Source organism: Chrysochloris asiatica, unplaced genomic scaffold (genome assembly GCF_000296735.1).
Source record: "Chrysochloris asiatica unplaced genomic scaffold, ChrAsi1.0 scaffold00532, whole genome shotgun sequence".
NCBI lineage: Eukaryota > Metazoa > Chordata > Mammalia > Afrosoricida > Chrysochloridae > Chrysochloris > Chrysochloris asiatica.
The window spans coordinates 43,618-60,372 of record NW_006409050.1 but is presented as its reverse complement, the minus strand read 5'-3'; the positions used below and the strand labels follow the sequence as shown (position 1 = coordinate 60,372).

Here is a 16,755-nt window from a genome sequence, read left to right as displayed (position 1 = left end):
GTTCTTGTGCATATGCCCTCTCTTTTTATCAGCTGGATGCTTCACTCTTCAATCTAGTCCTCTGTGGCTATGTTACTGACTCTGGGCCCAAGAGCCCCAGGTCTTGCCATAACTGCTGGCCAACCAGGTCTCCACCCAGGTTCACAGGAGTCTACTGAATGTTGTAGGGCTTAGCTTGCAGCTTCATTGCTGTTTTTCCCTCATTTCCCCTTTATCGGTGATGAACATGGTCACCAATCAGAGCGTGTATTCCCATTGAGTCTTAGTTTTGGAAGGGGGTTTGCCCTGAGGGGACCTGACCACTTGCCTTGATGTCTCCTGGGCAAGCAAGTTGCTTATTCTTGTAGTAACAGTCGGTCTGCCTATATTGTTTTGTATTTTTCCTGTCGGTCTTTCTTTCAAGAAGCATCTTCTGTTCTTCTAGCTGTTCCAGGCTGGTCTGATCATCCTTTCAAGTGGAAATGTCCCGTCTCTGAAGATCTGGATGTGGGTCAGGCTTCCACCTATAGTCTTATGTAATACAGAGCCTCCATAGGAAGCCTCCTTTACTGGGCACATTGTAGCCCATTTTAGGTATTCCAATCAGTTATAGGCAGAAGATGGACTTACAAGCTTTCTATGGTGATGTTTCTGGCTATTCCTTTCTCTTCCCCTCCAATGTCTATTTTATAATATAATGCAAGGAAAACCAAGGTTCAAAAGACAGCCAAGCATCTTAACATTATACCCCCTTTTTCCCCATTGCAACCATGTCTCAGTCTCTGTATCCCAGAGCCCTGTTGTTCCAAGGTTGTACATACATCATTATTTACCTCTGTCCCACTTAGCCAATTCAGACCTGCCTAATTGTTCTCCCATCTACTTTGTTTTTCCATTCCCCTCCCCATTCTTGTATATTGCCCTCCTCCCCAGCACCCAAACTATCCTGTGTCTTCTCCCTGCCCTGTGCTCCACCTTTCCCTCCCTCCCCTCATCGTACCCCCCGACATCCCAGCAACCCGCAAAGAATCCACCCCCCTTTAGTATGGGTTATTTTTCTTGGTCTTTTACAGTAGTGGTCCTGTGGAGTATTTCTCCTTTTATGACTGACTAATTTCACTCAACATAATATCCTCAAGGTTCATCCATGTTAAGCAGTGGCTTGCAGCTTCCCTGTTATTTTTCAAGGTAGCATAGTATTCCTTTGTGTGTATGTACCACAGTTTATTTATCCAATCTTCAATTGATGGGCACTTTGGCTCTCTTCATCTTTTTGCTATTGTATATAGTGCTGCTGTGAACATTGGTGTCCATATATCTTCTCGTGTTGTAGCTCATATTTCTTGTGGGTAAATACCAAGTAGAGGAATTGCTGGATCATAAGGTATTTCTATTTCCAACCTTCTGAGGAAGCACCATCTTGCTTTCCAGAGAGGTTGGACCATTTTGCAGTCCCACCAGCAATGCAGGAGTGTCCCAGTCTCTCCACATCCCTGCCAGCATTTATTGTCCTCTATTTTTTTTTATCTTTGCTGTAATTGTTGTTGTGAGATGATAGCTCATTGTTGTTTTGAATTACATCTCTCTATTGGCTAGTGAGTGTGAACATTTCTTCATATGTTTGCTGGCTGCCTGATCTCTTCCTTGGTGAAGTGTCTGTTCATGTCCTGTGCCCATTTTTTAATGGGGTTATTTGTCTTTTTCTTGTAGAGGTGTTGTAGTTTCCTGTATATTTTAGAAATGAGTCCCTTGTCTGATATGTCATTGCAAAAGATTTTTTTCCCATTCTGTGGGTTCCCTTTTTACTCTTCTGGTGAAGTCTTTTGATGCACATAAGTTTTTAATTCTTAGTATGCCCAACTCATCTATTTTGTCTACTTTTGTTTGTGTGGTTTTAAAAATGTTTTGTATTCTGTGTATTCCCAGAATTAGTGCCCTCACATTTGTCCCTGTTTTTTCATTTGTTTGCAGTGCACCTTCACACTCTTGCCCAGAATGAAAGTACACCCACTCCTCACTTGTTGGCACAGTTAAGTTCCAAAGACCTGGTCATTATATGAAATTGGCATTATATGAAAGTCATGTGTCATACGTCATCTTTGACATTGATGTCGTCCTTGTCTCTCACTGCCCATCTGGTGCCCTGACATGTCTCATAACATGTATGGCGTGGTAGGCCCCACATCAGCTTCCCGATTTCCCCACCACTGCTGAGATATCATAGACAAATAGGAAAAGACATCCTATGACTGCTATCCCTCTTGTGAAAACACTGGGGTCTCGGGCATGTTGTTTGGGATGGCATGGTGGCCCAGTTTTAGGGCCCAGATCATTGGAGGCTCCACCTGAGAATTTTTCTAAAGTTGCTGTAAATTCAAAATGTTAGATCACAAGATAGTCGATAAGTAAGTAGTAGTTGTGTATAACCATTGGATTTATATGAGTTTCTTATATTCCCTTTTTGATTCTTCTTCAGTAGGTTTTTCTGTTCACATTGATTTTCAGTTTTAGTTCCTTTTCTCATCCTTTGTATTTAATCTTTTATTGTAATAGGTAGAATCTTAATACTTCAAAAGGTAAAAATTCATCCCAAAGATCTAAATAGAAAATTTAGATATAGATTTTTTTTTTCTATATAGATCATTCCTTGCAAATTCCTCTTCAGTGTCTCAGTCCTACCCCATTCTTCTTATAGTTAACTGTTTTCTGAATTATATTTCTTGTGTTTTATTTTGTAAAGGTAATTATTTCTCTGTTTCTTATTAAAAGTAACTTTTTTGATTTTCCAGTATTTCCCCAAATGCAGCAGCTACATATTTTTTGTTTTTTATTATATTAAATGATAACTTCAATTCACCTATTAAACCTGTTCACCAAATATTTATGTCAGATATAGCATATAGAAATTAATTTTTTTTAGTAATAAGTGAAAATCCTGGTACACATTTTTTCTAAATTTGAAATCTATAGATTTCATGGTGTATTTGTTTTTCTATTTAGTGGGCATGTATTCTTTATGTAGCTCATAAGAGAAATCTTATACTTGATCTTGTTTGGTCTATGAAGATATATTAACCTAATAAAATCCAAAGATTATTATAAAATGCATTTGATGCCTAAAAATGTCTATGAAGTAATAAGATTGCTTTCATGTGCACCCATCAAAATGTCCCTCACACTTTTCATGCCACATTTTGCATATGGTAAGTTTCTTATAACTGTTATGTGAGAGAATATTTATGTATACTTGTACAATTGCTGAATACCTGTTTTAAAAATTTGAATCTAGAGATTTCAAAATAGATGTTTTTCCATTTAGTGGACTAAATGCATCTCTTTATGTAGGTCAGAATGATGTGCTAGATGAAAATCTTATCCTTGAGAACAAAGATGTAAAAACTCAGATGAATGGAAAGAAACAAATAACTTTCAGTGGGGAAAACCCCAATAGTAAGTATAATAAACAAAATTATTGATGCTATTTAATAGCCATGGGGTGATGTGATCAATACTCACCAAGGTTCAATAATGGGCCAATAATTATATCTCATAGGGGATGTACTTTTCAGCCTATTACGTGAGATTACTGGTCAAAACCCATGGAGACCTTTGACCCGTGTTAGCCTCCTCCTATCATAACTCTGATAGGCCAACTGAGTGGTTGTGGAGACTCATAACTCAAATGGCAAATTTGGATCTCTGGGTCATAGAGAATGGGTGACCAGCAGGATAATCTCCATTCCATCCTGATGATTAACCTTACACTCAAAGGAACATCCTTTGTAACCTGACAGATGGGTACCATCAAGATCCCAATGAGGAATGTGAGAGTACCAGTAGCTGGCCCTCATTTTTATTTGATGAACAGAGAGGGCAAAAGCTTGGCAATCATCTCTTCTGAAATAAAACACTGTGCATCTTCCCAGTTTGATATTTCTGATCAAACTCAGAAATATCACTTAGTTACTAGGACAGTGAACTTTATCTATATGAATGACTCAGCTCTGTTACCACATGTGGAGTATCAGGGGTTTCAGTCTTTGTTGGTGCACTTTCTGTGGATAAACCAGGAGTATGACATCAACACTAGGAATAGGACTTTTCCAAGTTGTGGCTCATCTCTTAATGACAGATAGTCAGAAAATTTAGGGAGCCTTGCAGAAGAACACTATAGATATGTTGCAAGCCATTTGACATAAAGGCAAGCTGATGTTGATCATCTTGGTGGGGAAAAATGCTGAGTAAGGCATTTATGGTGTTAATTGCTAGATATTAGGTTTCCTTAGCCTGGACAATTAGCTTCTTTGACAGTCACAAGATCTAGTATTTCAGGTGTCAATGGTAGTATTGCAGCACTGAATAAATATAATCCACAGTGAGGCTCCATGCATTCAGACATTGAGAACTGGTCAGAAAAGATTATTGAATGTAGAAGCAGTCTCATGGGGAAATTTTTCTTCCTTAAGGACAGAAGTGTAGGCAGTTATTTCTTTGTCTTCTCTGGTATTGTTGTTGTTGTTGGTGGTGGTGGTGGTGGTGTGCTGTGTTGTGTTGGAATAGGTTTCAACTCATAGCGACCATGTATCATGTTTCTGAGGCTGTAAATCTTTACAGAAACAGAAAGTCTCATTTTTCTCCCTTGAAGTAACTGTTAGATTCAAACCATTGACCTAGTGAATAACAGCCAACTGGTAACCTGCTATGCTACCAGGGCTCCCCTGGCAGAGACAATAGCACTAAATACAGATAGCTGTTAGGTTTGTGGTCTTCCATATGCCAGTAGTACATTCAAGAATGTGGGGCCATAGCAGTGTAATCTGTAGCTATTTGTAGGGGCCCACCTATTGTCTAGCCTATAGGTAAGGTACTGGAGGGCCTCAGATCCCAAACCAGAGAACATTATCTATTTTCTCCTCTTCCTGATACCAGCAGTGTTGAGATCACAGTTATTTGTACACTGGTGTCGAAAAGCCCAAGACATGAAATTTTACACCACACTTCCTCAGTGAACCTGATCCTGGCATAGGGCCTCTTGATGCCCATAGGAACAGAGACATCTAGGCATAAGCCATACTCTTGTTTCTTTTTGAGAGCTGAGAAATCTTGGTACAAGCTTATGGGACTTTCAAATGCATCTGCAAATTCACTCAAAAGGGCAGAGGAAATAGCAAGTATAGTCGGCATGCTGACTGCTTGTCCCATTACCTGGTTATGGGTCTTCCTGGAGAGTCTGCCATCCTTGTCATTTATGACCTCATTACCAAGTAATGAGACCCAGAAAACGTTTTTGAAAGTCCTTGCTTGGGTTTGCAAAGACTTTCAAATGACTCATTGCCATCTATGTGTTGCTCTGTTATTGAAGTGGCAGAAGTGAACCACCTATTTCTTCTTCCTAGTCTGGTCTTTGGTAGCGTAGTGGTTACGAAACGTGCTGCAAACCTCAAGGTCAGCAGTTCAAAATTACCAGCTCTTCTGCAGGAGAAAGGTGATACTTTCTGCTCTCGTAAAGGTTTACAGCCTCAGAAACCCTGTACAGGGTCTCTATGAGTCGAAACCAACTCTACAGCACATAACCACCCCCAGTCTGGTCTTGGTCTAAGCTCTGCTGAGACCTGTCCATCGTGGTTGACCCTGCTGGTATTTGAAACACCATTGGCATAATGTCCAGCATCACAGCAAAATGCAAAATATCACAGTATGACAAACTGATAGATGTGCAGGCTAGTTTTTATAGAACCCCTATGTTTATCTGTAAGTTGACCCACTGGGCTTGCTTAGCCAAGGAGTCTAAGGTTAAAGTAAAGGACCATTCATTTCCCTTAGAACCAGGAATTTTATAAATAATCTGCTAGCACTGTTCAGCCTGCTGTGCAGTGTTTATGAACACTTGTAAGAATTTCAGCAAGACTGACAGAGTGCCTGTAGGACCTTCATAGACTCATAAAGTGATAAACTAGTCTATAGAAGAGTGCTCCATGGATTCTGCTAGAGTCTCCCTCAATTACTATCTTGGATCACTAGTTTTTTTGCTTCCTGTTCCAGTTTTCCAGAGAGAGAAAATGGTCAAATGTCAAGATCCTTCATTAAAAAGTATCAAAGCTCTATTCACTTACTATGATGCTGAAACTCATCAGCAGCTCCTTGGAATCCCTATCCAGGGTCACTCTGAGTCAGAACTGACTCCACGGCACATCACAACATATACATTCATGGTAATGACTTGATGCTATTTCTTCTTATGAAAGGTTTTATAGGTGTGCTTTTACTTTTATTTCTTACTTTGGGATAGCGGAGGAAACCTGTATATGCCTTATATATTTCAACCAGTTTCCTATGTGTCAACACATACGTGGTTTTGAATATTTTGCAGTGACATTTAATACTGTAATGTCTTTAGTAAATTTCTGAAAACTATTTAATCAAATGAGACAAAATGCTGTGCCTTTGTTATAAATTGGAAATACAGAGATTTCACAATATTTAATGGACTAAATGTATCTCTTAGGTAGCGCATGATGAAGTACCAGATGAAAATCTTAAGCTTCATTGTCCAAACCCAAATGCAAATAAAACAACAAAGAACTTTCAAAGGGGACATGCATATGTGTTTTTATTGTTTGGATTATGAATATGTATTAACCTAAAGTACAAATAAGGTGTGAAAATAAGAGACACATATAAAATATTTGACATGTCTAGCAATTATGAGGAAATAATGAAAGCTCCAACAAGCACCTGTTAAAATGGTTCTTAAGTTTTTCATGTTAGCTCTAAAATATGGTAATTTTATTATAACTTTCTAATGGAAATGGAGGAGAATGTTTCTGTACATGTTTTATAAATTTGCAACCTAGAGATTTCACAATAGCTATTTTCCCATTTATTGGACTAAATCTATTTCTTTATGTAGCTCATAATGAAGTATCTGATGAAAATCTCATGATTGAGGGTAAAGACTCAGTGTCCAAAACCCACACTCAAGTAAAGAAACAAAGAACTTCCAGAGAGGAAAGACACAGTAGTAAGTATAATAGTTATAAACTCATAAAATCACACTCTTGTCATGTTGATTCTAATTCCTAGCGACCCTCTAAGTCAGAGTAAAGTCCTCCATAAGGTTTCCAACTTATAAATCTTCACCAAAACAGACTGGCATACCTTACTCCTGGGGAGCAGTTGGAAGGTTCAAATCACCATCTTTTTGGTTGGTATCCAAGCACAGTGACCACTGCAACACCAGGATACCTTATAATAATTATATTGTTGTTAAGTGCTGTTGAGTCGATTCTGAGTCATAGCGCCTCTGTGAAGGGTTTCTAAGGAGCTACTGGTAGCCTTAAATTCTTTAAAACTCACTAGATCTTTTTCATTGTTAAGTACGTACTTGAGCATACATTGTTTAAAAACTTTGTATTGTGAATTTAGTAAAAATTTACAGAGCAGATCATTAGTTTTATATTCAACAAATCATATACTTTGTTTTCAATGATTTCAATCCCCTCCATGAAACAAGTTATCCCATTTCCTGTGGTTCTTATTTCCGTTCCATTGTTCTTCTCAACCCTTTTGAACTTTGGCCTTACATATATTTGCCTTTTGATCTTGAGTGGACCATTCCAGATGAGCACACCTTACTAGTGTTGTTGTCCCCCCTATATACCTAACTACTGTTTGGCAAAAAATTGGGCCATTAGGATGAGTTTTGTTCCAGACTTGAAGGGTGGTTGAGGACGATAGTCTAAAGTTCCTCCAGTATCTTTCTGACCAGTAGGCCTGGTCTTTTCTATAATTTTTAGTTTTGTTCTACATTTTCTCCCACTCCATCCAGGACTTTCTGATGTGATCCCTCTTGGGGCAGTTGATAGTAGTAGCTGGGTACCATCTAGTTGTTCTGGTCACAGATTCATGGAGCCTGATGTTCATGTGATCCATTAGTCCATTTTACTAATTGATTCTCAGCATCTTCAGTTTTCCACTCTTCTTTTCTCTGCACATGGAGAGACCAATAATTGCACCTTAGATGGATTCTCATGAGCTACTAAGATCCCAGTTACTACTCACCAAAGTAGGATGTAGAACATTGTCTCTGAGGACTGTGTTGTGCCAGTTGACCCTGGTGTCCCCTGAGACAATGATCTGGAGTCCCCAGGTCCAGAAACTCATTGCCTCAAGGTAATTTCTAGTATTAACCTTCATTATTGAGCCAGTTTGCTATTCTTGAGCTTCTAGGTGGGTTTGGTACTTTGCAGTGAAAAATAATGCTGAAACCAATAACCTATGCATTTGCACCACTAGGTTTGTGAGTATGTGCTAATTTATGAAAATTACAGATTAATCTAAAAAAAAATGTTTTTCATTTCCATCCTTGTTCTCAACCAAAAGGTAGCATAGTAGATATACTTGTTTTCAATTTGTCTATTCGCTTGAAATTATCTCTTGGATATCCCTCCATGCCAGGTTTTGGAGATCTTTTCATTCTTCTTAAAGCTCTGGGGTGGTGCTATAGGATAAGCCCTTAACCGACCACAACGTTGGTTTGAACCACAAGGTTGGCAGTTCATACTCACCAACCACGCCTCAGAAACCCTATATAGGGTTGTTATGATTTGGAACCAACTTGATGGCACTCAACAGCAACAACAATAACAAAGTTCTTGTGCCACTTTGAACACCGTAGTTCATCCTACAAGCAGACCTCCTCTGGTGGCACTTTGCTTTATTGCACTTCACAGGCGCTTTTTAAAAAAATATATATATATATACAAATTGAAAGTTTGTGATAACTTGTGTTGAGCAAGTCTGTAGACGCTCTTATTCCAATAGCATGTGCTCACTTTATATCTATGTGTTACAGTCTGGTAATTCTCACAATTTTTCAGATTTTTAATAATGCTTTTGGTCACTTAATAAGCAGTATATTGTACACATCATGTCTGCATGCACTGGAAAGCCAAAGTAATATGTGCAGCTCACTTTACTGTATATTTTCTTTATTTGCTTTGGTCTGGAACCAAATCTGAAAGATCTCTAAAGTATTCCTGTATACCATAACTTACATTTTTGTTGTTAGGTGTCGTCAAATCATTTCTGACTCATAGTGACCCCGTGCACAACAGAACAAAACATTGCCTGGCCTTGCTCCTTCCTCAAAATTACTGTTAATTTTGAGCCCACTGCTGCTGCCACTGTGCCAGTCCATCTAGTTGGGGGATGGGGGAGTTTCCTCTTTTTCGCTGAGCCTCCATTTTTCCAAACATGATGTCCTTCTCCCAGGAATGGCCACTGCTGATAGCATGTCTGAAGTATGAGCAGTGAAGTCTGACCATTTTAGTTTCTGAGTAGCATTCCAGCTGTACTTCTTCCAACACATATTTGTTTGTTTATAATACATATCTTGTTGTGCTGGAAGATAAGCACTGAACAACTAACCCCAAGGTTGATGGTTCAAACCCACCAGCCGCTATTTGGAAACCCTATACAGGGTCGCTGTGAGTTGGAACATACTCAGTGGCACTTAACAACAACAACAACAACAAAAACAGAATAGTATACCTTAGTTTATTCAATCAATCTGCATGCTTCAACACATAACTGGTTTTGGTTATTTTATAATTACAAATAATGTTGTTATGACTCAACTTGTGCATACATATTTTCATTGTCTGATCTATGAAAACATATTACCTAAATATAAATAGCTTTGAAAATTTGAGACTAATATAAAATGTGCTTCATGTCTAGAATAATGATGAAATAATGAGAGTTTCAACCTAAAACTACTAAAATTTTTCTCCTAATTTTCATGTTAGATCAAGGAAATGGTAATTTTCTTTTAACTAATTAATAAAAGCAAGAGAAAATGCTACTGTACACGTGTTATATATTTAAATCTTGTGATATCATAATGGATGTTTTTCTATTTAGTGAACTAAAGGTATCTCTTTTGTAGTTCAGGATGAAGTACCTAAAGAAAATAGTGTGCATGAGGATCAAGATTCAGTGTCAAAACCCGAAATTCAAGTAAAAAAACAAAGGACTTCCAGAGGGAAAAACCACAGTAGTAAGTATAATGATTATAAACTCATAAAACTACCGTTGGCGGGTTGATTCTAACTCACAGAGCAAAACTGACGGGTCCTGCATAGGCTTTCCAAGCCTGGAAATCTTGACAGAGACAGAGACAGACTGTCACATATTTCTCCTGTGGAGCAGCTGGTGAGTTTGAACCTCCAACCATTTGCTTAGTAGCCTAGTGCCTTGACCACTGCATTACCAGTTTTTGTTAAGTGAGGCTTAACAGTTTCAACTCATAGTGACTCTGTTTAGGGTTTCTGAGGAGCTGTTGTTGGCTTTGAACCACCAATCTTGTGGTTAGCAGTCCAGTATTTATCCTACAGCGCCACAGCAGGGCACCTTATACAAGTTATGGTGGTGGTGTGTGCCCTCGTGTACCCTCGAGTCAGTTCTGACTCATAGTTTATAGGGTTTCTGAGGCTGTAAATCCTTATGGGAGTATAAATCCTTATCTTTCTCCTGTACAGTATCTGGTAAACTCAAACTCCTTAGAATATTACACATTGAAAAAGTAGAATAGTTTTGTATAACAAGCAAAGACAATTATTGACAGCTTTTGGTTTGAAAATCAGATCATAATTGTACTTCACTACCATGAGTCCTGGTGAGGTGCTAATCCTTCAGACTGCAAAGTTGTTTGAACTACAAGGTCAGTGGTCTAAGCTCACCAGCTGCTCCTTGGAATCCGTATACACGGTCTCTGTGAGTCAGGATTGACTCGGCAGCACTTAACGACAACAACAAACCATGAGTCATGTGTTCAGTATTTATCAAGGCCAAGTATTTTCTCTGGCCAATAATTTTCTCTCAAGAAGTTGGGTACCTGTAGCCAAATCTATGAAATTTAAGGTCCAAAGTCCAATGGGCAACTCTGAATAATAGTAGTGTCCTTCACTATAGGGTGCAATTAGTGACCTTCAAGGTTGCTGTGACCTGTACCTCAAAAGAACAAGTGTGGTTCAGTGGGGCACAGAACAAATGAGCTAGGGTCAGGCTCTACTCAACATTAGTATTATTGTTGATGGTAAGTGCCCTCAAGCTGGTTCCAACTCATAGAGCCTTGTATAGGGTTTCCAAGGAGGGACTGGTGGGTTTGAACCACCAACCTTGCAGTTAGCAGTACAGTGCTTATCCTACAATGCCACACCAGGACTCCTTTTTAGTAACTTAGTAGATAATTTCCATGGTAGATCTAGCATATGATAATTTTCTTTTAACTAATAGGAGCCAGAGAAAATGCCACTGTATACTTGTTACATATTTATATATTGTTATATTTAAATATATATACATATTACTATAATATATATAGTTATATATATATATATAGTTATTAGCTCTGGTAGCGTACTGGTTATGAATCGGGCTGCGAACTGCAAGGTCAGCAGTTCAAAACTACCAGCTGCTCTGTGGGAGAAAGATGGGGCTTTCTACTCCCGTAAAGATTTACAACCTCGGAAACCCTGTTCAGGGTCACTATGGGTCGGAACTGACTCGATGGCACTTAACAACAACAACATATATAGTTATGTATTTAAATCTAGTAATTTCACAATAGCTGTTTTTCTGTTTAGTAGACTAAATGTATCTTTTTATGTAGTTCAGGATGAAGTACCTGAGGAAAATGTTATGCTTGAGGATCAAGATTCAGTGTCAAAACCCCAAGTTCAAATAAAGAAACAAAGAACTTCCAGAGAAGAAAAACATAGTAGTAAGTACAATGATTATAAACTCATGAAAACCTGTTCACAGTGACTCTGTAGTACAAAGTAGAACTGATAGATACTTCATAGAATTTCTGAGGTTAATCTTGACAGAGACAGACTGTCGCATCTTTTTCCTGTGTAGATGCCATAAAGATCTCCCAAATATACATTCATAAATATTCCCGCTAAGCACTGAGCCTCATTTTATTGGACAGTGGAGACCAAAACCTTGGCAGTCATCTCTACTAGTAGGACGTGTCGTACCACTTCAAATAATCAGATTATGCTCAAAGATGCACGTGGGTATTATGTTCTTGTAACTTATCTTTATTAATGACCCAATTGTGTTGCTACATGTGGATCATCAGAGTATCCAGTCCTTGATAGTGCCCTTGTCTAAGACTGGCAGGAAGATGTCATGAAAATTGTGGAAATCTAGGTCTCAGTCTGAGGATGAGACTTTTTCCTGGTCTCTTATTTGTCCGCTGATGATGTAATTGAGTAATTTAGGTCCTATTGTGGAAGGAAATTAAAGGTACTGCAACCCATCTACTCAAAGACAAACTGATCCTGAACATCATTATAGAGAGGGATACTGAATAAGGCATTTGTGATGTCATTTGCTGTTGTAGACCAAGTTCCATCTGTTTGGGAAATAGCCTTAGTGACCATCACAATGTCAGGTAGCAAAGTTTTATGACATTGAATACCTTAAATCAATTGTGAGGCACACAGTCCTTGTGCACAAACTGAAGGGACTGCTGAATGAAGACAAATTTCACAGAGAACCTTGGCTTCCTTAAGATCAGTAATGAGGGAAGTTATTTCTTTTTTTAATCCAAGCAGTTGAGATTCTTTTTGAGAAACACCACTTTATTCACTGGAATTTTAAGTTATTCATGTATCACTACAGAACTTCTCTGGGACCAGGTCAGATCTATTGACACAAAAGGGGGAATTGCTTAACTGCCAAGGGAGTGTTGGACAAAAGACTCCTGAAGTTTTATGGATCCTGAGACTTGAAGGAAGGAGAAGTAGGAAGGCCTACCACTGCAAATACTGATTCGGAGTAGAGGAAAATGTCTCCCACACCTTCTGATAGGATGGTCTTGGCACAAGCACCTGAACAATGTCTGCACTGATCTTCATCCCTTACCATACGGAGCCCTCTGAAAGGATGTTCATACTTATATCTATGAACATAGATATAAGTAAGAGCATGATCTACATAGGAAGAAAGTGCGAAGCGTGTGTGTGGTGGGGGAGGGGCTTCACTGCAGACACCTCCAGGGACTGCATTACACTGCCTGTAGATCCAGTTTGCTGTGGGAAGGAAGCTTTCGTCCAGGTAGAAACTTAGCAATTACTTGTGGTAGGACATGAACGATCCCAAACAGAACTTTAGACTGGTGCAGAACTTCTCAGCATAGGTATACAGATACATACATATGCAAATATACATTTAGTTACATCCATACACATGGACATATCCATCCAAGATATATTGCAGAAACCAGGAGTTTTACCTGTCACTTTGAATTCCCATCCAGCCCTTCAGGGCTAGTTCATATCATATGCTTAAGTGCTCCCTTCCACAGTGTGATCCTGACTGTGAACAACATCAACACATTTCCTCATAGACAGAATTGTATAATGCTTCTAAATTTGTTTCAGAATTGCTTAGTTTGTGCCACTTCAAAAACAAACCTATGAAAAAGATTTTATGATTTGCTTCTCTTCCATTTCACACTCTTGCCCAAGATGAAAGATTTATATCAAATATGGTATTTATGGCATGCTTGGATGCTTGGATTAATGATTTTTTCACCTCAATAATAGGTTCTTTTTTTAAAAAAAACAAAACACAAAGTTTTTTTTTTTCAGTTTTGGTTACTCTTTCTGATTCTCGTTATATAATTATTAAGTTGGTTATAAAAATAATGCTGGAGATTGCATAATAGAATTTTGCTAGACCAGGGACCTCTTCCTTGCAAATACCATTTTTTTTTTTTTTTTAGTTTATATTGTGCAAATACCATTTTTAAACAACATAAAAAGCGATTATATACATGGACCTCACCAGGTAGTTTTATGTATTTTGCAGTTACAAATAATGCTGAAATTAATAACTTTGTGCATTTTAATCTATAGGTCTATGAAAATGTATTCATTTATGAAAATAGGGCTTAATATAAAAATAAATATTTCTCATTTGAATCTTTCATCTTAACCAGAAGGTAACAACAGTACTTGTTTTCACTTTATCTATTCACTTTTTATCTCTTGGGTGTCTTTCCATGACAGCTTATGGAATTCTTTAATTCCTCTTATAGCTCTTATGGAGTCCTGGTGTGGCACTGCAGGACACTATGCTAGATTTGAGGTCAGTTTGAACCGTAAGGGACTGACTTGATAGCACTTAACAACAAAACCATAGTTTTTATGCCATAGTACATGCCATCATCGATAATACAGGATTACCGTACTTTATTGTTCTTCATAGATACTACATTGTTTTACAAATTGCAGGTTTGTGGCAACACTCTGTCAAGCAAGTCTACTTAGACATTTTTTTCAACAGCATGTGCTCACTTTATGTCTCTATGTCACTTTTTGGTAATTCTGACAATATTTCAAACATTTTTCATTGCTTTTTCACACTTAACATAACTACAGCATAGTGTAAACATAACTGTTTTATGCACTGGTAAACCAAAAAAAATTAATGTGACTCACTTTATTGTAACATTTGCTTTATTGCAGTGATCTGGAAGTGAACCCATTCTGAGGTATACTGTAATTATAGTATACCTTTTAGTTTATTCACCCAATCTGTATGCTTTACCACATAGGGGGTTTTGAATATTATAAATTCTACAATGACTAATGATGCAATAGAAAACCTTGTACATATGCATTTTCATTCTTTGATCTATGGAAATGTATTACATAAAGATAACTTCTAAAATATAGTTGATGTCTAGAATAGTGATGAAATAATGAACACTTCAAAACACACCCACTTAAGTTATGGTCACAATTTTCATATTAGAGCTGCTTATAGTAATTTTATTGTAATTAATAAGGAAGAGAAAATGCTATTGTATACTTGTTAAAAATTTGCAATCTAGAGGTTTCACAATCATTTGTTTTCCATTTAGTGGACTAAAGATATCTCTTTTTGTAGGGCATGATCAAGTATCTGATGACAATCTTATGCATGAGGATCAAGATTCTGTCTCACAAAACCACATGCAAGTAAAGAAACAAAGAACGTCTAGAGAGGAAGAACGCAATAGTAAGTATAATAATTGCAAACTTATATAAACCCATTGCCACCAAGTTGATTCTGCCTCATGGCAACCCTATAAGATAGAGTAGAATTGCCCAACAGGGCTCACAAAGTTGTAAATCTTTACAGAAGTAGACTGCCTTTTCATTCTCCTGTGGTTTGAACCACTGATCTTTTAGTAACAAGCCAAGTGCTTTAACTGGTGCATCACAAGGGCATCTTATAATAATTATGTTGAGAGAACAAACAAGATGGTAGAGATGGTGAGGTAGTGAGGAGCTGTGTCAGCAACAACACAGAATACCGGACCAAACAGGCTCAGGGGATGGTGCCAGAACTCTGAACTGCATATAAAGGAATGTTTAGAAGGTTGGAAGGCTTACAGCTAGGGTAATTTGTAGTAGAAGCAAAAAATCCAGTGCTTTCTAATTCAAGATGATCAGCTGCTCCCAGGGCCACCATCTTTGGGAAAGACGAAGCAGGGAAAGGATCAGTGCAGCTCCGGATGCCTGACAGAACCACTGAGATAAAGGAAGAAGAGTGAAAAGGGAAGCCTATCTCCTGATCACATCTACATGGAGGCAATCAGAAAGCATAAAAAATGCCAAAAAACACAACCATCTAAATAGTAAGGCCACAGATAGGTCCTGAATAGTCCCCAAAACCAGACACACATGACCATATCAACACATGTCCAGAAACGAGATAAAGTGACTGAGGCAAATGAGCTAGAAGTAGACCTACACTCCATACTGGAAGATGGGCAGGCTTTGGAAATGCCTGAGAAGGAATTCAGAAAAATGATTATAGAATGTATCAAAAGACTATACAATGGAGTTGAGAAAAATAAGGAAGCAGTCAGGAAAGCACTACAGGAACAATCAAATAAAATAGATACAGTATTGGATACAATTCAGAACCTACAGAAAGACGTCCAAATGATCAGTAGAATATCAGAAATGGACAATACATTGAAAGGGCAAAAGAGTAGAATAGAAGAGATAAAAGCCAGAACTAGTGAACTAGAAGATAAATCTCTCAACACTATTAAGATACAAGAGCAAACACAGGAGAGGCTTGGCTTGATAGTGGCTAGGGTAAAGGTGCAGTGAGATTCGCCATAAGCAATACCACAGAATACCAGGCAAAGAAGATTCAGGGCAGAGCTCCAACACCCAGAACCACATAGGTAGGAATATATAGAAAGTTTGAAGGCTTATAGCTAGTGGAACTTGTAGCAAAAGTAAGAAATCATGTACTTTTGAATCTGCCAGGCTTGGCAGCCTGGAGCCAACAACTAGGGCGACACCAAACTGCAAGAGCAAGCAGGGGAGCAGACACACCATGGAAAAATGCAGCGGGAACCTAGGAGAAAAGGTGGACAATACACTTTGTCGATTTGCTTTGTTCTGATTTTCTTTTCATTGGTATCTGTTCAATGTATCTGTTCATTGGCTCCCCACTGTTTGTGCACTTCCATTCTGGGAACTAGAAGGGGGTGCCTGAGCAAGTGGAAACCCCCACCCTCACCACTGGTGGGTTCTTCTGCCACGCATGTACACAGATACTCTCAGCACAAAAGCCGGTCCTGAGCTGTTTTTCTTCAATATGGAAAAGAGATGTTGAGAGGGAAAGAGAGTTTAAAAACAAAACAGGCCAATAATTATTTTAAATCCTGAAGTACAGCATTACAACCAACAGTGG

At 38.3% G+C, this 16,755-nt stretch overlaps 1 protein-coding gene across 1 annotated transcript in view; it reads left to right on the top strand.

Moving 5' to 3' along the window:
- LOC102819007 (putative leucine-rich repeat-containing protein DDB_G0290503-like) overlaps nt 1-16,755 on the top strand; it is a gene marked incomplete at its 3' end in the record, with an annotated part of 310,097 nt that overhangs the window by 250,423 nt on the left and 42,919 nt on the right. Inside the window, exons 17-21 of the mRNA XM_006877591.1 lie at nt 3,325-3,429; nt 6,890-7,000; nt 9,929-10,039; nt 11,654-11,764; nt 14,947-15,057. Of these exons, the coding sequence (XP_006877653.1) occupies nt 3,325-3,429; nt 6,890-7,000; nt 9,929-10,039; nt 11,654-11,764; nt 14,947-15,057 (549 nt within the window). The remainder of the gene's footprint in view (nt 1-3,324; nt 3,430-6,889; nt 7,001-9,928; nt 10,040-11,653; nt 11,765-14,946; nt 15,058-16,755) is intronic.